Source organism: Uloborus diversus, chromosome 8, assembly GCF_026930045.1.
Source record: "Uloborus diversus isolate 005 chromosome 8, Udiv.v.3.1, whole genome shotgun sequence".
Lineage (NCBI taxonomy): Eukaryota > Metazoa > Arthropoda > Arachnida > Araneae > Uloboridae > Uloborus > Uloborus diversus.
In genome coordinates, this window is record NC_072738.1 from 43,459,567 (window position 1) to 43,482,527 (window position 22,961).

General features: G+C 35.0%; 1 protein-coding gene across 1 annotated transcript; it reads right to left on the reverse strand.

The window, feature by feature from the left end:
* Positions 1-1,469: 1,469 nt before the first annotated feature.
* Positions 1,470-22,639, reverse strand: LOC129227809 (uncharacterized). Its single transcript, XM_054862421.1, has 3 exons — positions 22,507-22,639; positions 4,986-5,370; positions 1,470-2,191 (listed from the first exon to the last, which is right to left on the reverse strand). Exons 1-3 carry the CDS (start codon positions 22,507-22,509, stop codon positions 2,076-2,078), a joined length of 504 nt encoding a protein of 167 aa, XP_054718396.1. The 5' UTR covers positions 22,510-22,639; the 3' UTR covers positions 1,470-2,075.
* Positions 22,640-22,961: the final 322 nt, after the last annotated feature.

A 22,961-nucleotide genomic window follows, 5' to 3' on the forward strand; every position in this document is an offset into this window, starting at 1 on the left:
TGTTGAATAAAATAAAAAAAAATCAGGGAAGTCACGCAAACAAAGAACACTACATTCATCCATCTCGGGTGCAGCAGATGTAAGACCGTAAATCAGAGAAAGACAGAAAATTACATCATAGTTCTTCGAAAAATATTTTTAATAAATAAAATTTGGAGCTCTGGGGGACGAAACTTACGGCCCACCACATGAATTTTCTGCAAAAATTATTTTTTTATCATTAACTATTTTCCTGTTATAAATTTTTGAAAACAATCAGTCTTTTTCAGGGCACCCTGTATCTATCGCCTACTCACGAGTGAGAAAGTTATCCTACCTATTCGTGTTAGCAAAAGACAGGTTAAGCAAGAATATTGTGCACAACTTAGTGCTTAGATAATTTTTAGTTTTCAAATAATAGAAACAATAGATCGAAGTCAATGTTATCTACCTCATTTATAAAATTTAATTTTTATATGTTTTTAATTTAGTTAATGCATTTTGTAAAGAAGTTATTGATTACAAACCATAGATAAATCAGAGATGAATAAAATGTAGTGTACATTCTAAAAGTGTATGTTGGTTAATGTTTCATTTCTACGTTCTGATATTTTACAATCAGTTTCGATATTTACTATCACTTTCAAGTTATTTTGCTTTTATTTTGGCCGAAGTCATTACTTGCAAAACTTACTAAGCGTAAGTATAGTGCTTTAACCATTGAAAATTTAGTTAGTGCTTACTAAATTCATTAATTACTTAATTCAGCCTAACACGTACGTACGTTATCAATCTCATTTGTTTTAAAATTGGCTAGACTATTTTAAGCTTTACTAAAAATATTAATTAGATTCTATCAAAATAGTGAGTAAAAGAATATTTTAATCCAGCTACTTCGCCACAGCAACGCGTGGCTGGGTCAGCTAGTATTATACATTCCTAAGTTCACTCTCATTTTCCAGACACACCACTGGCTTTTAACGGAAAGATTTCTGAATTTCTCAGGGGGGCTTCCAGGAAAACTTCAGGAAGGTTACTGAATTTTAACGGAAAATATTCCTGGATTTCGCAAGATATGTTACTGGCAGAAATTGGGCACTTTAGCTGCCCATTATTTTCCAGAAACGTTTCTGAATCGTTTTTACAGTGTAGAACCAAGATATAATAGTAAAGAAAAATATGGTGCCATATTCTTGTTCTTCGACCTCAAGGTGATTCTAGTTGACTAATTTTTTCATGGTAGAGTCAATTTTAATTTTTTTTTATAAATCATTGTTAGCCGTATTTTCCGATGTCCGTATAAATCCAGATCTTAATTTACATGGAAAATTTGGAATTCAGTATAGTTCTCAAACTAGAGTAAATATGTCAATAATTCATGTCAATGTTTAAACTCCGAATCCATATTTCTGCGGGGGAAAAAATCCATCGAAAAGGAGAACAAAAAATATTCAGTCTTTCAGAAAAACAATGCAACGAAATTTCGTGTAATTTTTTTGAATTTATTATACTTTTTGCTACATAAATACATTTCTCTACAGATTTTATTGCACACCCAGCATTAAACAAAGCAATCACTGTCATACAATTAGCGTTTGAAAGATGCTTTTAATTTTATCAACAGTAAAAAGTGAAGTAGGACACATAATACAAAAAAGTTACAACAACGAAATGAAAAACATTCTTTTTAACAAAAATGTACATATATTTTTGATGACTTTTCTCTCATACAACAGAAAATATGTATAAATGTTTAGCTATAGAATATTATCTTCATTTACTACTACTATTTACAAGTCAGCTTTTTTGCTTGACATACTCCTCAACCTAGTTGTTTCCCCTTTTTTCCCCTCAATTTCTTTCACCGAAAAAAGGGGGGGGGGCGAGAAGTTAAAACGTTTGAGTCAGAAAACTATAATGCTGTTAATGACTAAGAAAGACTTACTAATTCGAAGTGCATTGAAAAGTTCATATTTAATAATTAACTCCTCATATGGTTGTATGGATTATTACGTACTTAAAAAGCAACACAAAATGTCAGTTCCAATATTGTGAAACGCTGCCGAAAAATTGTTACACCTTCTTAAACTCATTAGTTAAACAGATTTAAAAAACCAATTTATAAAAACAGAAAATGGCAATAGTAGTACACAAATGGAATAGATTTTGCAACTTGAAGAGCTGTGCATGTGGTTGCGTTCGTGCTTGTGATCTGGAAAAGATAAAAAAAATTGAAGTATTTGACAGGTTTGGAATTAACTACATGCATAAAAATAGTTTTTTTTTTTTTTTGAAATTTTAAGCGCGTTTTACTATAAAAAATATTTAAAGCAAAAGAAATGAATTCGTTCATTAGTTTCTATAGTAAACATCGCTAAACTAACACACATTTCTGCAAAAAGAGGACTTTTTAGAAGGTCTTTTTTGTTTAGTAGGCTTTTTAGAAGACATCGCTCTTGGGTTAACTCAATTTTCAGAGCCTTTTAATGTACAGGGTTGTCCAAATTAAAGTTCCCCAACTCAGCGGCCTGTGCAGGATGTTCTATATGGCATAATGCGATGAAATTTTCGAAACAGACACTTCAGATCATGCGCTCGTGATTTATTAAAGAAAAATAGTACTAAAAGTTGCCGATAGATGGCGCTGTAACACAAGTATTTGGGGAAATTTGCATATTTCAACAACGTGATTTGCAGAAATAAAGCTTCTGCGCAACGTATGCAAAAATTGAGCCCTACAAAAGTGGAAGGTGGAAGACAGGCGCTGCATAGGCAGTTATTTTGAACCTCGCTGGTACACAATGGTGACTTTGAAAGACAAAGCTACAGGTGTTACGGGCAACTTTCACTGATGCACGTGTGATCAGGCACTGTTTCCCAACAGCTTGGCCTCCTCGCTCGCCTGATCCCACCCCATGCGACGTTTGGTTATGGGGATTTTTAAAAGATCAAGTCTACCGAGAAAATCCAGCAACCTTGGCAGATCTGAAAGATTCAATTATTCAGAATGATCGTGGTATTAATGTGCACTTATTGCGTTCCGCTGTGGAACACACTGCTTTACGGATGGAAAAAGTTGTGGAGAACCACGGCAGACATATAGAACATCTATAGAATGTCTTGTTGATCTGCAACGCCACCTATCGGCAACTTCCGGTACTATTTTTTTTTTTTTAAATAAATCACGAGCGCATGATCTGAATTGTCTGTTTCCAAAATTTCATCACATTATGACCCATAGAACATCCTGCACAGGCCTCTGAGTTGGGGAACTTTAATTTGAACAACCCTGTATTTATGCTTTTAAAACTTTCATGGAACTACATCTCATCTAACGTTTGGCTGCTCTTGGATCCTCTGAATAAGTTAATTCTATTTTCATTTGCTTAATTTCGAAAAAAGGTCCGACCCCCAGTAACAGACACCGAAAAATCAGAAAGATCAGACACCGATCGGATAATACACAGTAACAGGATGATGAAACAGGACGATGAAAGGATGATGAAAGGCTGGAAACAGAATGATGAAAGGATGAGTAATAGATAAGATTCCCTTTTTCTCATCAAAATGTGCAAAAGTTCCTTATTTTTAGAACTAAAGCCTTAATAAATTCAAATGAGCATGAAACACCAGCTGACCTCGTGGTGGCTGTTCATAACCTTCTATCACTGCCTTGTAAATACCAACTAACTCATAACATTCACTTTGATAAAACTTGATTATTGCACCGTATTCATGGGGGGGAGGGGGGGGGCACAACAAACTACCAGTTTCATCCTCCTAAAAAACTTATTATTTAAATCCAAACTTATGACTGTCTGTTACTGGACCCTTGTGTGTTACTGGTGATCCTACCCTACTTAGAACGACAAGATATTCAGCATTCTTACCCAGTTACATGCGTAACATTTAAACATTTTAAAATGGTTGTCACAACGTTGGCAGCAATTTTAAAACGTTTATGAAACGACGTATGATAGAGAGTATGCGTGTTTGTATCTTTGTGTATCGGTCGTCACATGAACAGTGTAAAGTTCCAATAAGAACTTCTGGTTACTGGTACGTTATGTCGGTATTTAAAATTAAAATCTATAACTCCAGTTTAATATCACTTTTAAATTCCAAACAAGTCCCATCAGAAGCCGAGAACATTGTTCTTTCGATTGACACCAATATTTTAAATGTGTGAGTACGTTTACACCACCAAAATTTCAAAGGAATGAAAATTCGGCTTTTAATTAATTTGTCTGGGAATTAAAATCTTAAAAAGCTGAGACCTAGCTAAGAACCCTCTTGATCGAAAACACACATACAGACACGTTTAACTTATAACCCCTTCTTCTTTGCGTCAGGAGCTAATAACTCGTTTAAAATGATGACATGAAGCACAGAAAGCTTGGAAAACCTGTTTTATTTTAAAAGTTTCTAAGGCCTAAAATCCACAAAATCTATGTTTGCTTAAGTACACCCTCAAATTATTTTCTTAACGCAAGTAACACAAAACTAACTTTAATTATTATTCATTTTTGATTTTGGAAAATACTGAAAAGCTTGTAGGGATATCGCATGTTGTTCTGCTTTAGCTCCGGCTTACGGGTGGTAACTTTTACTGCTTAGTACCGAAGCTTTGCCGTCAATTGACGAGTAGAACCACACCATGTGTGCGGACTCGTACTGGTGAGATAAATTTAGTTTATCTACCAGCTTGTTGGCACTCTCAGCTTCAATGAGATGACATTGGCCTTCATCCAATTATTTCGTATTCTAGACTGCTGAGCCATTAACAAGAACAAAACTGCAGTCTCTGGAAGGGACATCTAAGCTATCGGTATATTGTATGTAGTCGGTGTAGATCGGTGTTCTGCCTTAGTGGCGGTAATTTACTTCTTAAATGAAAAGCTTGTCTCAGAGACCCACCAATAACAGAACAAATATGATAAAAACTAATTACAAAATAGTAAAAGAAATTAAAAATAACAATGCACTCGGTAATTTAAAATAATTACCATCGGCAAGAAACATTTCCGTCGTTACAGTTCCCACTTTCTGCGTTCTTTCCGTCGTCATGAGAACTTCAGATGTCGCATCGTCCGACACATCATACAAGTCAGAGACATCATAGTCATCGCCGGCCTCGATTTTAAATGGGATATATGGGACACCATAGTCTCTGCTGTTCGGGATCGGGGGCAAGTGGAAGTCGTGCCAGGGAGGCATCCTGGGCGTTGTCATCTCCCGATAGTACACTCGACTCAGGGGCATATCGACGTCAGTGTCTGGTCCACGGTGTCTAGAATCATCTTCCGACGAATACCATCGTTGAGGAGTAGATGCAGTGCACGACAGCAGCGCAGCAAAAAGAGCCAAGTGAAAGACTGTTCTTCTCAGTTCCTATACGGAAGAGATTTCTTTTAAATAATTATCGATACGAACGTGGAAAACATTATGACACTCACATAATACTGCGATGGGTAATCAGTGTGGCATCTGTCGTTCCAGTTAGCTAGTTTCCCAATAGATGGCGCAACTAAAATCAATTGTCAATGTCTAGGATCCTGGCCCAATGGAATCTCATGTTGAGGAGTTGTTGCGGTGCAAGGCAACAGCGCAGCAAAAAGAGCCAAGTGAAAGACTGTTCTTATAATACTGCGATGGATATTAGTGTAGCGTCTGCCATTCTAGTTAGCTAGTTTCCCAATAGATGGCGCAACTAAAACCAATCGTCAATTTTTAGGATCTTCACCCGACTGAATCTCGCGTTGAAGAGTTGTTGCGGTGCACGATACCAACGCAACAAAAAGAACCAAGCGAGAGACTGTTCTTCTCAGTTCATATACGGAAGAGATTCCGTTTCCGTAACTATCGATACGAACATACAAAAAAAATATGGCACTCACATAATACTGCGATAGGTATTAGCTATTAGTGTAGCATCTGCCATTCTAGTTAGCTAGTTTCCCAATAGATGGCGAAACTAAAACCAATTGTTCCTTTTACGTAGTTTAACTATTGCCATTGATAAAGTAATGAGCTTACAAGAATGGCAGATCACATGCTACACTGACACTCTATGACGAATTAAAAAATTACACCAAGTAGTACCTACACTTTTATCTTTATTACTCATCATATTGACCTCTAAAGTTTTAGTGCATCATATACTATAATATGTTTTAGAGTTTTTTTTTTTTTTTTTTTTTTTGTAGGAACGCCGTAACTGCTTTAATATATCATCAAACTTCATAAGTAAGGTATCCACTTTGGGAAGAAAAAAAATCCTCGCTTTTGGTGAGAAATAAACAAGCATATCACATTTTCGCTGTTTTTTTTTTTTTTTCTTTAAATACATTTGAAAATCATGATGAATTCGTTTGATTGAATTGCGAACTTCCGCTTGCTATTTTAAAGATTAGAGCCGGGTAGTTCAGTCTCGCTAGGACGTTAGGCTTTTGTCCTAACGGTCTAGGCTTCGAGGCCCTGTTCAGGCTAGAGCCCCTTGAAAAAGACAGGCTGACTTATCCGACATTTTGGTTCCAAGACAGAATTGGATCCAACCTCGTTTCTAGTATTTATAAATACGTCATAATATTCGCTGGTTGCTAAGTCGTAAAATAATTGATGATAAGTTGAGTAAAATGTCACTTTAGGTAAATTTTGAAAGATAACTTCGTTTACAAATTCAGCTAAAATGTATCGGGAAATGTTTACGGTAATAAACCTCATTTTCATACCTTATTTGTTTTTAATTTGTATTAATTAAATTGTATTCATCCACAGAATAAAATAATCAAACATCAATCGGGCAACACACCTAAAGTTTGGACACCAGTTTTCTGCAATGAGGCTTTTGTACAAATATTTATTTTTTTCGCCCGATAATTTTGGAACCAAAATGTCGGATAAGTCAGCTCCCCTTATATAAGAGCCTTAGTTCAGGCGAGGTATATGACTTCATAGCATTATTAAGGCAAGACTTTTCGATGTAACATTTAAAGCGTTAAAATCAATGAAGCATGAATGCTCTACGCTTTTTAAAATCAAGGTGGCTTTTTTTAAATCAAGCACTTTATGTACCCCACTTGAAGCGTAAACGTAGTGTTCCTTTCTCAGGAAAACAAATTATGTATGAAGATAGTATAAAGGTAAGGTAGATTTCTAAAACATGGAAATCTAAGATGCCCACCCCCTATCCCTCTCAATTTTGTCTGGAGACGATAATGTAAGTCACTATAATGAATTGCTTAAAATATCGTTAATTTATTCAAATCCAGAAATTTATCTAGCCGTTTTCAATAAAAAAAACCTCTTCAAAGTGAAATATTGCGCACTCTTTTTTTTTTCTTTAGCAAAAGTCCTAATCACTAGCAGAAACAAAAAGTCCATGACTAGCTATTGAACTCTCGTTTTGGAGTTGCAAGAATTTAGTTATTAAAGGAATCCAGTGGAAAAACAAGTAACGGTTATTATTTGTTGTCATTACCGAAATTCCGTGATTGATTTCTTTCTACCAGTTTTTTTTTAAACTGCTAATTAGATATATATACAAGAAAGCTCGTAACTCTTACTGCGGTATCCCTTCATGATTTAATTATTACGTTCGTGACTTTGCGGTTGTTGAATACAATAGATGTTTATCGGCTGCAAACGGAAGTGAGTTTCAAGCCAATTCTTCCTAACTTGAGTGCGCTGAACGATATACTGAATCCAAATATCAGTCGCCTTCCCCTTCTTTTTTAATTTGTTCTAGGTCTAATATTTTCGAATGCGATTCTCGAAAAAACAATGTCTTTACTTAAAATAAATAAATTAAAAAAAATTAATTAATTTGAATTTTGACATCTTGAATTCAAATTATGTTTTTCGCAATCACGTGTTTTTTTTGCGCGTGTGCAGGTATGTGTGTGTGTGGGTATGCGTTTGTGTTTGTGTGCAGGTATGTGTGTGTGTATATATATGCATGTGTGTGGGTGTGTCTGTGTGCAGGGATGAGTGTGTGGGTATGTGTGTGTCGGTATGTGTGTATGTATGTGTGAGTGTGTGTATGCATGCATGTGTGTGTAGGATATGGATGCAACCTGGAGACGGTTTTCGCTAGAGGAGCAGCATCGTGAGGGCGGTCGACGGTGGTGCTGCAGAGGGAGGCAGGGGGGAAAATAAAATCAGCGTAACGCCAAAAACAGTCAAGTGAGAACAATAAGCAATCGTGATTGCTCAAAAAAAAAAGAAAGAAAAGAAAAGAAAAAAAGAAAGAAAATAATAACAGAAATATGCAACAATATATCTTACATTACATTTCAAAATTATTTCTCGTCATTCTCTGTTATTTTTCACAAATGTTTATTTACTGTATATTATAATTGATTTATGTTTATATTTATATTCAAAAAAATGAGTTCCTTAATACCAAGAAAAGTTTCTTTTTTTTTTTATTATTATTACTTTGTAAAAACATGCATGCTTGCATGAGGGGCTTTATTGCATGGTAGCTCACAGGAGCTCAGTTACGGCACTTATTTAAAGTTTTATTTGAATTTCTGACCATTAGGTGGAATTCAGGCTATATTTAAGCACTAAAACAAGCTTCGAGGACTAGGGGAGAGTGTTGTAATTTGGGACACTTTTCATATTTTAATTTTCATCGTCAACTATTTGAATCATATTTAAAATCTAAAAATCACATTAAAATACCCCAACATACTTCTATGCAAAATATTTTTTTAAAAAATTCAGACAGTTTGAAAATGAAATGTGGCCAGCCATTTTTAAAGTAAAAGTTCCAAGCTGTCCCAAGGTACAACATCTTATTGTACCTAGGGACACATCCTGATGTGATGTCCTGATGTGTGTACAACAGTCTTTGCACCGTCAGGATGCTCTGCCGTATTTAAAATTTTGTATAATAGATTAAAACACAGCGAAACCCCAATCTTACGTCTCCCGAATCTACGTTTCCCCCGCATTTAACGTTTTTTCATCTGGTCCCATCATCAGTTCTGCTGCTATGTATTTCCTATGTTTTACGTTTTCGCCGTATTTTACGTATTTTAACCCAGTCCCTTGAGAAACTTAAAATCGGGGTTTCTCTGTATTTTTAAGAAAACCCAAAAGTTTGTAAAAAGATCAAGACTCCTTTGCACGAGGAGATTTGATCCCAGCCAGCAGGAGACTTGATCCTGGTCTGCAGTAGACTTAACCCTAGCGGAAAAAGTGTTCTAATAAGTGTTTTAAATAAAAGGTAAACATTTATTATTGCGACTGGTTATTATTTACTCCAAAACAACCAAAATTGATCGTGTCAATTTAAAAAGTTAAACAAAGAAAAAACAATAGCTATAAAACCTTAATTTTACTAACAATATCAACTTCGTAACACGAAATAACTAGCATTACTAACGAAATTCATACTTTTTCAGCAGTCTTGGTCAAGTATACAATGAAAACTCAGAAATAAATATTAAAAGAGATATTCAAACATTACCGTAAGTACAATTAGTGACGAACAGAATTAGTGTTTTTTAACGTCATAAATTATAAAAATATTTCAAAATTGGCTCCAACAATCAGCTGAAATTAGTGGTACGAGAGAAGAGAAAGGAAACGCTTTATCCCGTTTCACCGACATTTCAAATTTCCTCTCCCCTTTGATATATCAAAAGATATGATTGAAACTGAAAAAAAAAAGAAAAAAAAAGCTGGGGAATGTTGTGTCGGCGAAACTGGGGGAGGGGGGGGGGACAAACCAAGCAAACTTATTAATATTCGAATTTCAAGAATAATTTTGGAACATTAAAGCTTCCGATAAGCTTAATAGTAAATTTAATAGTTGGAGTGGATATCTTTTTTATAATGTGGTAAAATTTCTCTCTAGTCAGTTTTTTTAAACATAAATTTTATTTTTGGCTTTTGCCATTAATAGAGGATTTACTTCAGCGCAAGGTCACTATATAAGAGGAGCTGACTCATCTGGTATTTCCAATCCTTTGCAATTCTATGGTTCCAAAATTGTCAGGGGAGAAAATTAGTATTTGTGCAAAAGCCTCGTATCAGAAAAGTGGTGCCCAAGCTTTAAATGTATTGCCTGATTGGTGTTTGATTATTTTATCTTGCAAATGTAGAAGATTTAATTAAAACAAATTAAAACCGAATTGAAAACAAATAAGGTGTGAAAATGAGGTTAATTGCAGTAAACATTTCCCGATACATTTTTGTATAATTTGTGAACTAAGTTATATTTCTAGATTTACCTTAAGTGACATTTTACTAAACTTGTCATCAATTATTTTATTACACACCAGCCAACGAATATTACAAAGTATTTATAAATACTAGAAACAAGGCAGGATCGATGGCTAACTTAGAAAAAAAATGGCAGATAAGTCGGCCTGTCCTTTTTAATGGGTTCTACTTTAGTTGTCAGTTTATAATTTGTAAGACAACGGCATTTCTCTTGAAAAATATGTAGACTAAATAGCATACACTTTTGTTTTCATCATATGAAAGGGCAATTAATCCCGAATCGATTCTCCTTGGTTCGAAAAAAATCAAGTATCCCCAAGTATACACTAAGAAAATTCTGAAACGGAACAGATTAACTTCGATCAACGTTCTGAGACTTCACAGGTTTTCGTCCATTGTCCTGAGAAAATCAAGTATCTTTGTCAAAAGTTTCCTGAATTGCTACAAGTTGCATGAACGCAGACCTCTCACTGTTGTGAAAAATATATTTAGCCATCAGTTTAAGGACTAACTGAACTTATTTATTCGATGTTTTGTCTTTGTTTGAAGTTAAGGCTTGCTCCGTTTACCGAAGCTCCCAATGCATGTAAAACAGTCTCTGGATACCGTATCTTTGCGAGAATTGCTGGTAATGCGAATGATTAGTAAAAATTAAGATCTAACAACGTACAATTTTACGCAAATTGCAAGCTTTTTTCGGGCGTCTTTCATCCATGAGCTCTTTTAATTTGCAATTAAATTAAGGTCCCTTAAAAACCACGAAACACTTGTGTGCAGCAGTTTTTGTGCAATTATACGTTGTTAGTTTTTTTATTTACTTTTCAAGCAGAAAGGCGTTTAGTCTGTTTTAAGTAGGATTATGGTTAACTACTAGCAATTCTGTCTTAGTTTCGGCCACGGTTAATGCTTTAGGAGCCTTCCTGGTAAATCAGGAAGGTGCTCGCCCATTATTTTGTTTTTACTTGACTTTTCTGTAAAAGTTACTGATTTTTACCAGAGACATGATTGCTTTTTACAGGGAAGCATTTTCGAATGCTTCAGAAAGATTCCGGGATAACATCAGGAAAGTTACAGACTTTTAGCGGAATACGTTTCTGTTCTTTGCAAGATATATTACTGGCGAAAATTGAGTACATTAGTTGCCCAGGGGCAGACTGGGTCCCTCGAGAGGGCGCCAACCTGGAGGGGGGGAGGTGCAAAAAATAAAAAAACTGCAAGAAGGAAAAAAAAGTGCAAAAAAGAAAAAAAAAAGTGCAAAAAAAAAAAAAGAAAGAAAGAAAGAAATACAAGGGATGGGCCCGGCGGGCCAGTCCGCCCCTGTAGCTGCTCTTTGTGTTCCAAGGAAACTATCTGAATTTTTTCTACAGTGTACTTTTTAAACATACCGTGAAACCTATGTATAACGATACTGTCTGTAACGTTAACCTGTCTATAACTTTTTTTTTTTTTTGGCCCCAGTAAAATGTCAGCATGAATAATCAAAGTGTCTATAACGGTAACCTGTCTATTACGATATTGTTTTAGGTCCCAATAGTATCGTTGTAGACAGGTTTTACTATATTTCAAAATTACAGTAGAGGAATCCAAAATTTGATTATTCTCACACTTTTAACGATGTTTCGAATCTTCTATTATGCCGTAAAAGCAATGTATGTACTGCTTGGCATCTTCCAAGAACACTGGCGACCTCTTTGGTCCGCAATCAAAAAAATACTTAACTATGAAAACTATAAATGACACATAACCTCAAAAGTATATGCAAAACGGATCATCTGACACTTGAGTACATAACCGTGGCTCCTCAGTAATGTTACCGTAACTAAAATTTTGTATTATTGCAGTTTCGAGATTTGAAAGAGTGAACAAGTCTCCTGAGGGATCAAGTACCCTCACCATCCCCTATAGTGTAATATTAAGAGTTCTAACGAGGTTTCACCCCCCGATTATTCTGACTGTGTTCTTCTTCCTAATGTTACCATGTTGTAAGGGGCCATTCATTAATTACGTAAGGATCCCTATAGGGGAGGGGAATCTCTCCATACCCTTGCTTTGGGAGCGGGGTCCAAACCCATTCTTTCGAAATATTTTCAAAGTCCCTATTTCATATTTGAAATCGTGCGGTCAAGTGGTTTGGCAGATATTGTATTTCATTTGCGTCTGGAAGATAAAAAACGTATCATGGTGAGCTATTTTATGCTTGTTTTTCAAAGAATGAATAATCAAAAATATAATAAAAGAATCTCATTACGTATGGCATGTTTTATTTTTGATAAGTATTGTACCATATACAAAAAAAAGTTCGACAAAACATTAAAAACTTACTTTTAACTACTGATAAATGGTATTCCAAAGAGCTAAGACTAGATGTTTATCTAATGATATAATGGTAGTATGTAGTTGAGAAAAATAAAATAATTTAAGCTATCTGTTGAAAAATTAAAATCTCTGATTTTCGTCAAATTGGAAATTTTAGTGTAACTGATCCTGTTCTAACCTTTTATTATTTTGAACAACAAAATGGAAACAAAGGTAAAAGTAGGAGAGAGAGGTTAGAAAAATCTTACGCACCCTTACATCGAGGTAGGGGTTTCAAACAATGCCAAAATCATCTTTAGTAGTGATGTGCCGGATCGTTAAAAAAGTAGATCCGCGGATACGGATACGGATCATTAGTGTCAAGATCCGCGGATACGGATTTAATTTTTTTTTTTTTTTTACCCAATTCAACTATCCAAGTGTAAAATTTGTTACGGAAGGTATTCCCATCAGAATAATGGCTGTTTCTTCAAAAAATGTCAACTGCGGCAAAAATATAATCAAGACTATGATTTACTCTTTAAAGAAATCTCCGTTAAAATTGAGGGAGAGTTGGAAGGAATGAGCCAGCGCTGATTAATGCTTAGATGGAATGTGAAAAATTATTTCTAGCTTGCTCGGTAGATGTAGGATACAGGAACAAGAGTGTAAAGCTGCTACTGGACAGGCTAGAAATAATTTTTCGCATTTTATTTCAGCATAAATGCAGCGCTAACCCATTCCACCGAACGTACTCCGACCGACGAAATACAGAGCCGGGAACACCTTTGCAAACAGTAAATACAATAGAGAATTTAGTCTCACTTTTTTGAAAGGACGCCGAGAAAAACAAAAATGAAGAATAACAGAAACCTCAAATCAATAACAAAAACTAATATTAAATTAAAAATTAAAAAACCAAAACATGTCTCAGAGAGCCGACAAAAATTTTAAATCATTGAGCCTCTTCTTCTTATCTTCCGACTATGAAATCGCTACCAATCACGCGTATAAAGGCTTAGAATTGCATTTAAAATTTACTTAACAAGATTATAGCTCCTACTGTATATCAGTTCGAAGTTTCAAATAAATATCAAACGCAGAAAACTTCGTTCTTACAACTTATTTTTAACGTGCGGGTAAATTTTTACTACCCTAATTGTGAAAAAAGTTAAGTCGGTTTTTAATTAATATCTCCGGTAATTAAAGTTTCTACAAATTCGAGGCCAAGCTAAGAACACTTTCGATCAAGTCACCTTGTGAACGAAAAATGAACTATCAGAATCGGTTTAGCTGTTTAGGAGCTACGATGCCACAAAAAGACACACTGATACACACTTTTAAAACTTATTTCCCCTTCCATTTTGCAACGGGGGGGGGGGATACAAATTGGCTTCTGAAATTATAACTTATAATTTAAATAGGGAATAAAACCTAATTTAAACGGAATTTAAGAGTCTTTTGTTCAAATATTTAAAAAATTTTAGAATAGAAATAGGATCCGTCAAAAAAGTAACGGATACGGATACAGATCTTTATTTTTCCCTCGGATATCCGTGGATACGGATACGGATAGGGATATCCGGAACATCATTAATCTTTACGTTATTAATGAATGGGCCTCAAAGTAAGAAATAAATAGCTAAATAAATAAAATAAGAAGCGATTGGTTAAAAAACGTAGTTGATTTCGCTCATTCCACAAGGCTTTTTTTCCTTATTAAGATACAAAAATGATGACCTCCTTGTAATGTTCCGGGATTTCAAGCGACTTTACACCTGTTTCCAGTGAAAATAAAGTTTCTGGCAAAAATGTTTCCTGAATCTCAGAAAGTTCCATGAATGCAGATTTTACACTGTAGTAAGAAATATTTTTATCTACCAGTTTAAAAATACGTTAGATTGCTTCATTATATGTTTCTTCCTCACTGTTGAAATATATCCAGATCTGTATTTGTATCTACAAGTATAGCTTTTAGGATTGGATGAGTCCTAACCAATTAAAGGAGGAAGAAGTCTCGGCTTTGAAGGAATTGCTTGCATTACCGTCCTAGTACCTTCGTGGTATATCAGGAAGATGCCAACCGATTGTGGTATACTTAAATAAGTAATCCCTGAAGTTTCCTAAGGAATTCCAGAAACATGACTGGCTTTGATATGGATAAACGTTTCAGAAAGATTCCAGGTTTATTTCAGGAAGATTACTAAGTTTTCGCGGGAAACATTCCTGGGTTTTTTAGCTTGACCACGAAAAAGAGGCGAGTGATCTTGAAGCAAAAACATCGTCTGTATTATTTGTAATAGGTTGTTTGTTATTATTTTGGAATAGATAGGATTCGCGAGACCATGCCTCTTACTATTCGGTGCTTTCTGGTAGATTCTACCTATAGTGAAACTTGTGTATAACGATACTGTCTATAACGATAACCTGTCTACAACAATATTTTTTTTAGCCCCAGCAAGATTTCAGCATGAACAATCAAACTGTCTATAACGATAACCTTTCTATTACGAAATTTTTTTAGGTCCTAACAGTAAGTATCGTGTAGACAGGTTTTACTGGATTACAAATGATGCTACGCTTCAAGGTCATCCGCCTTCATTTCGTGGTCAAGCTTTACCAGATATGTTACTGACTGAAATTCGGCAGACAAGCTGCCCCCCCCCCCTTTTTTTTTTTTTTTTTTTTTGCAGGCTCGTTTCAGATTTTTTTTTTTTTTTTTAAAGAGCTCTAATGTTGTAAAGTAGTTAAAAAAATAATAACAGAGTGAATAAGTAAACACAAATATTAAAATACAGTAGCCCCTCGTTATATCGCTCATTCGGATATTTCGCTCTTTTCTTCTGTCTCCCGAAATATTAAAGCCTAAAATAAGCAAAAAAAAAAAACTTTGCTTTAAGTTTGAAACCATTTCTGAAAACATATAGTATTGCTCAGAGAAGGTCTCTTTCTTCTTTATTTTGTCAATGAACAAAAGGAAGCTATTCTTCTGAATTCGCTGGAAAAGCAGCAGCAATTACTGTCATCCAAATGTACATACCCGCGCAGTATATTTCAGTTTAAGATAGTCTGTAAACTGCTTGACATCTTCTTTTGTATTGATGCATGGCCTTTACAATCACTGAGAGACATCAAGCAGGTGTCATACTAGCCCATGTAAAAGATTTTCAATCAATTTCAATCTTGTTTAAATTTTAATAGGTGTGACAGTACATTCATGAACAAACCATTAAAAAATCATGTCAAAAAGAACGAATGCTAGTTTACTTGTATATTGGACTTATAACTATTTTTTATGACCTCCGTTATATCGCGCTTTCAGATATATCGCTCGTTTTCTTTTTCCCCCGAAAAGCGCGATATAACGAGGGGTTACTGTACATCAACGTACGATAGGTTTATTTAAAGTCTTTATGATTAAATATTTTTGTCGTTGTCAAACAATACCATCAAAATTGTCGATTATGCAGGACATCGATTTAGACTTGTCGATTAGAGAAGTTATCAGGGATGTCCATCCCCCCCCCCCCCCACACACCCATTTCTCTCAACTCTCATTACCTTTATTTATTTATTTATTTATTTATTTATTTTTTTTTTTTTGTTCTCTTTTTTTATTTCATTTATTTTTCAAAAATATTTTTTATTTATTTATTTATTTATTCATTTTTAACTATTATAACTATTACTATTTTATAGGAAAAGTTCTGTGTTACGCCAATGGTACACACACACACAAACTAAATAAATAAATGAAATAAAATATAAACGGAATAAAATAAAATAAATGATTTAAATCAAAAATGAATCAATAAATAAATTTAAATTAATGAATTAAAAATTTTTAAAAATCCCCCCCCCCCCCACATTTTGATGGCGCTACTTGCGCCATAATCCCTCCCCCCTCCCCTCCACTGTGGGCACCCATGGAAGTTATCCCGTTCAGCAGACTAACATTTTCTCTGCAAACCAAAACAATCTGCTTGATGTATCCGTACTTTTCAGTTTTAGTTTCACTTCTTATCTGTTTCGCTTCATTTTTTATTGAATCGCCGCGAAAATAGGTTATCACTCGAGTGTGCAACTTCTGTTTCCTCTGGTATACATGATGTTGTAACATCAAAGAAGAACGCTCGCAAGTTGAAAGAAACTCGAGTTTTGGTTGCTTTCAGAGATAAGCAAAGAGGTACTTTCCCGCATTTCAGTAGCATCAGTACAATCTATCCTACACTGAAACTTATCAATGCGTTAATAGCGCGCTTCTAATCTCAAAACGTCGAATTTGGCTTTTTTTTTTTTTGAAATGAAACCTTTGATGCGAAGGCTTGAAGACCAACAAACACTGTAGAAACAATTCAGAAACGTTCCTTGGAAATAATGGGTAGCTGATGTACCCAATCTCTGCCAATAACACATCTTGCAAAAAACAGGAACGTTTTCCGCTGAATGTCAGAAACCTTTCTGAAATTATTCTTGAAACTTTCTGAAGAATTTGGAAATCTCCCCGGTTAAAGCCAGTCATGTCTCAGGAACCTTCAAGAAAAGTTTGGGAGGTTTAATGTATTTTGGTTAGTGCTTTTATGATTTCTCAAGAAAACTCCAAGCATTAAAACCTTTCAAGCGCCAATGTTCCCAACCGAGAACATCAACTTTAAAAAAATTGAGCAAACACGATTGCTAATTGTTTTCATTTGACCGTCCTTGATGTTGTGGTTCCTTATTCGGCTTGGACCAGGAGCCTCTGCAGCACCACCGCCCGTCGGCCTTTGCTGGCGCGCCTCGTCTGGTCCTGACCATTGTCACTCGGAATCCGGTGGCGTGCATATCCTACACACACGCGCGCTCCATACACACTCGCACATACGCGCGCGCCTTTACACACATACGCACTGATACACACACACCCGCCTTTATACACATACACCTACGTGCATACACACAGGTCTACGCACACACACAAGCCTAGCCTCTACACACATACACAAACACAACTATACACACGTAACCGTCCGGGAGGAGGAGCAGGCTTGAGGGCACAGAAGTCGTTTCTAGAAACAATAACTCCAATGAGTAGGGTACTGCCGAAAGTCGTGATTGCGAAAAACATAACTTGAATTCAAAATTTCAAAATTCAAATTAGTTTTTAAATTTTCTTTTTTTTCCACAGAAGTAGACTTATTTTTTGAGAAAAAAACTAGTTTTCCTCTACAATTACTGTTTCTACAAAAATTCGAAAAAATGTGCTTTTTTGTTGATTTTCATGAAGGCTGCTGAATTTTTTTTTACAAAGCTTTCCTGTTTTGAGATTTTAGAGCGACAATCAATTTTGTTTGCTACAGAAGTAATACTGGAGTCAGAGACCAAAGCGGAAAAAGAGTCAGAGACCAGAGTGGCAATTTATTTACTGGTTTCGAACTCAAAGGAACATAACACCTCCATTCGTCTATTAATTCTTCTTTGATGGAATTAGCAATTAACATTTCTTTAAAAAAGTGAAAATGTGCCTAGAAAAATCATTTCAATCCAAAGTTATTTGCAAAATAATAGATTTATTTTTTCTGCTTGTGAATAAAGCAAAATAAAGTAAATCGCATGATCAAACCTTAATATTAGTTGAAACGGCATGTAGTATTTAAATTTTTGAAAACAAATCAGCAACTGCTTTGAAATTCGCAAAGAAGTAGTCCATATTCAAAGTAGAAGAGTGCATACTATTTATGTATTTAATAGTATATTATTTGGCCTTAAGGGACGCTGAAAAAAATGAAAAAAAAAACATTTGAAAATAAAGTCATGAAAACTTTGCTATGAAAATTGGAAGGGGGGTGTAGCTTTTCAATTTCTTGGGCCCTCTCCAAAAATTATTCCTGTATCCGCCCCTGCTCCTTTATAACGTAAGACTTTTCAGGGACTCGGCCCCCACTCATCAATGTTTTTACTTTTTCTTCCTCTTTGTTGAAGTTTCGCTTTCTGTTTTACTAGAAGTAATGACAGTGCAAATAATTTCTAGGGTCAGGTGGGGGAAGATGGTCAATGGGGTAAGGTGGTTATAAATCAAATAAAGAGCTACATATTCGAAGCAAATGTGAGGGTAATTTTTTTATTTTAAATTTTAACAACTAAGAACTATACTCTAAATACAAAATTTTGTTACTGGCAGTATTTTATTTCGTGAAAAAAATTCGTTTTGAGTGCAAATGAAACGTTTTAAAATCTGAACACCTTTTTTAACTTCATTGTAAAATTTTGTTCATTAAAATTTTTAGCAGATTGGTAAAACAGGCAACTTTCCGGATGTCTCTAGAATACGTCTGTATAAACAGCTAAGCAGAAATCATTTTATATAATATTTTAAAACAACTTAAGTAAGATGGGAAAAGTCGTCATAGGTTGTTTTTAGCATATACCCTTCATCTAAAATCATTTAATCTTCATTTATAAGGCAGATATCAGTTAAATAATAAGTTTACTAACCATTTACTGTTTTTAAAGTAAACTGAATTAAATACAACTGAGTTTAAATTTAATATAGCATATCGATTGAATTAAAGCAAGGTTATAATCCCATAATATTTGAAAACAAATCATAGAATTTTTCTACAACCACAGCTTTCAATTTATTTTAGTAGAATAATTTATGCCACTCCCCTTCCTCTCCCCCAAACAAAGTCATCTGTAAAATATCAGTAAAAAGTAGAAACTTAGAAGTAGAAGTGTTTCGCATAATTTGAATAAATAGACAAAGCTTGATAATATTTTTGCCTTTTGATTTTTAATTGAGTAATATTTTTTCAGAACTCTGTTTGAATGTAACTTTATCTTATTATGTAGCTTAGGCAATTTAGACATTATTCAGGCTCGAGTTCTCACTCTCTCTCTTTCAATAGATCTCGATTATTCCATCACTACCAACTCTTTCTTTGCAAAGCTGCAGTAAATTAGCGACTTACCAGCTTCGACTGAGGACGGGCCGTAAACAAATTGAAGCCGATGCAATTAAATAAACATGATCAGTCAAGTAGCTTAAAATATTTTCGCAACAAAAGTCTGCATTCGTGTAACTTGTAGCAATTAAGTAAGCTGTTTTGCAAAGGTACTTAATTTTACGGAAAAATGGATGAAAACTTGTGAAATCCCGAAACGTTCCCCGGAAATAATCAGTGACGTTTCGGAATTTTTTTACAGTGAATGGTCTAAATCAGTTCCTTATAGTCAGTACCAAATTTAAAGGCAAAACGGCTCTATACTTTTTTTCCACGTTTAATGAATACATTTGCTATAGGATTGACCATGATTGCACCGATTGTGGAAATCAAGTGTAATAAATAATGCATAAATCAGCAAAGAAATCTCGTATTGGAATTTGTTATGATCGTTTCTTGGGTGCAAAGAAATGACATTTTTGCGACATAAATAGCCCGTTAAAAATATTTTTTGCTGTATTACTTTGTGCATTTTCAAAGTATATTATCACAGAAATGAAATTTTTCATCGAAAATATTTTCTTCAGACTTTGGAACAATAAAAGAACGTGAAATTAAAAATAAGTGGGTCTGTCACTACTAAGAGTAATTGCACCAATATTTAAATTTGTTCTTCATAACATTAGAAAACAATGGAGAAATCGTTAAGTGAAAAACAGGTACTCTACTACCATTGAAAGTGATTGCATTCAAACTTAAATTTGTACTTCAAGACATTAGAACAATGAAAAAAAAAGGTATAAAATGAATTTAGTATGCTGTGGCCATCACGAAACTTTCTTCTATATATTTCTTATAATTATGATCCCTCCTAATGCTTGACGAGGAAGCCATATTACCAACAAAAACAAAATTACACACGCCAAAACTTGACGGCCGTCACAATTTCCGATTTATCTCAAAAGCAAAGTAAAGAATGAAAAGTGAAAATTATTTTAAAAGCCTGGCTTAAAATAATTGCAAAAATTTATTTGTTAGCAAACATAAGATGGTAACAGTTAAAAATTTTAAATCATTGAGATAATATTTTCGATCATTTCCCAACAATTAAAAGCACGCGAAATACGCAGACAACAGTCTATTACGATTTATCTTTCTTATTGTTGCATTAATAAAGCTATTTTTATTTGCACAAAAAAAAAATAATAATAATAATTTGAATTTTGACATCTTGAATTCAAATTATGTTTTTCGCAATCACGAGTGTGTGTATGTAGGCGTGTGTGTTTGTGTGTACGGGTTATGTGTATGTGTGTGTATGAATGTGTGTGGGGGGTATGTGTATGTGTGTGTAGGCATATGTGTTTGTGTCTGTGTGCATGCATGAATGCGTGGGTAGTTGTGTATGCGTGTGTGTATGTGTGGGTATCTGTATGTATGCGTGTGTGTAAGTGTTTGTATGTGTGTATGTGTGTATGTGTTTGTGTGTGTATGTATGTATGTGTTTGTGTGTGTGTATGTGCGCGCGTGTGTGTGTAGTTGTGTATGTATGCGCGTGTGTGTAGGACATGGATGCAACCTGGAGACGGCTTTCGCTATAGGAGCAGCATCGTGAGGAGCCAGCCGGTCCACGGTGATGGTGCGGAGGGTGGCGGTGGGAAAAATCAGCGTAACGCCAAAAACAGTCAAATGAGAACAATAAGCAATCGTGATTGCTCAAAAATCAGCCCCTCTTGGAGTGATTGGCGCTAAAATTGAACCAACGCTTGTTTTAACACATTTGGTTCACATTTGTTTTAAATTTCATCCAGAACGCAGCATTACTTTTTGAGATATAGCACCCGCAATGAAAAAGAAAGAACGTTCGACTGCACCACCCCCTTTTCAGCTCTTGACGCCAAAATAAAATCAGCTCTTGTACCCTCTAAGGGCTATTTGTCGATAAATTTTTGTTTGATTCCGTTCATTATTTCTTAAGATATAACAGTCACAATTAACAACAAAAAACGTTCTAAAGCTCATCCCCCAGCTTTTGACACCAAAATTGAACCAGCACCTGTACATCTTAGGTGCAACATTTGGACCAAATTTTATTTGATTCCGCCAGATATTTTTGTGGGGAATACCGGACCCGCATGACCCAAGAAACGTTCCATTGCTCCACCCCCTTGGAGGAATTTGCGCCAAAATCCAATGGGCACAATTTCACATAGGGGCACATATGTGTATCAAATTTCGTTCGATTTCGTGCGGTTGTTTTTGCTGTAGAGCGGTCACAAAAACTGGTCACACACACACATACTGACACACTCGCACAAACACACACACACACGGACACACACACACACACACACGGACACACACACACACACACACGGACACACAGACAGACATTTTCCAAAAATGGTCGAAATGGACTCGGCACACCTCAAAACGTTCGAAACCGTCAAAATTCGAAATTCGAAAATTTGCTCGCGAACCCAATACTTTTTTCTATATATTACATATAGAAGAAAGTAAAAACGCAGCTCTTGCACCATTGGGACTATTTTCACTAATATTCATATTTGTTCTTCATGATATTGTAAAACAATGAAAAACCGTTAACTGAAAAAATGGCTCAACCATTTTGGAGCTAACTGCACTAACATTTAAATTTGTACTTCATGACATTAGAACAATGAAAAAAAGTGTAAAATCAAAGCACGCAGCTCTTGCACCATTGGGACTATTTTCACTAATATTTATATTTGTTCTTCATGACATTGAAACACAATGAAAAACCGTTAACTGAAAAAAGTGGCTCAATAACCACTTTGTAGCTAACTGCACTAACATTTAAATTTGTACTTCATGACATTGGAACCATGAAAAAAAAAGGTTTAAAACAAAGAAAAAGTAAATGTTTTATCATTTCACTAATATTTGAATTTGTATTTCATGACATTGCAATACAATGAAAAAACGGTAAATGAAAGAAAAAGTGGCTGTATTACCTTTAAGACTAAATTGCACTAACATGCAAATTTTTCACTTCATGACATTGGAACAATTCAAAAAGTGGCTATCTTACCATTGGGACTAATTCCACTAATGTTAGCAGAAAGGTATCAACTGCTAGGCCCAACTCTGCACTGTACTGCGTTTCAGCGCTTCTTGGATCCTTCGCTAGAAATCGAACTCCTTTCTGCACGGAAACGAGGTACCAGTGTGACAAAATTTTTGCGATAAAGCGACGTCATGTGGTCCATTTTTAGACAGGAACTGCTCTAAAAACGATAAGATTTCCTTTCTGTTATTCAGTGTTGTTCATATGATGACGCCTCAACATCATAAGTTCCTCTAAATATAGATGTCCGTGTTGAGCTCTGAAGCAAACGTCATGTTTTTTACCTTAAATGCCCATCCCAGCAGTGAATGATGCCCTTGAAATTAAAAAGCTTTTGCTACACATTTTAGAGATGTGACTTTCTGTGGAAGATTTCTGCCGTTTCATTGCTTCCCAAAAACACTATAAATCAGAAATTC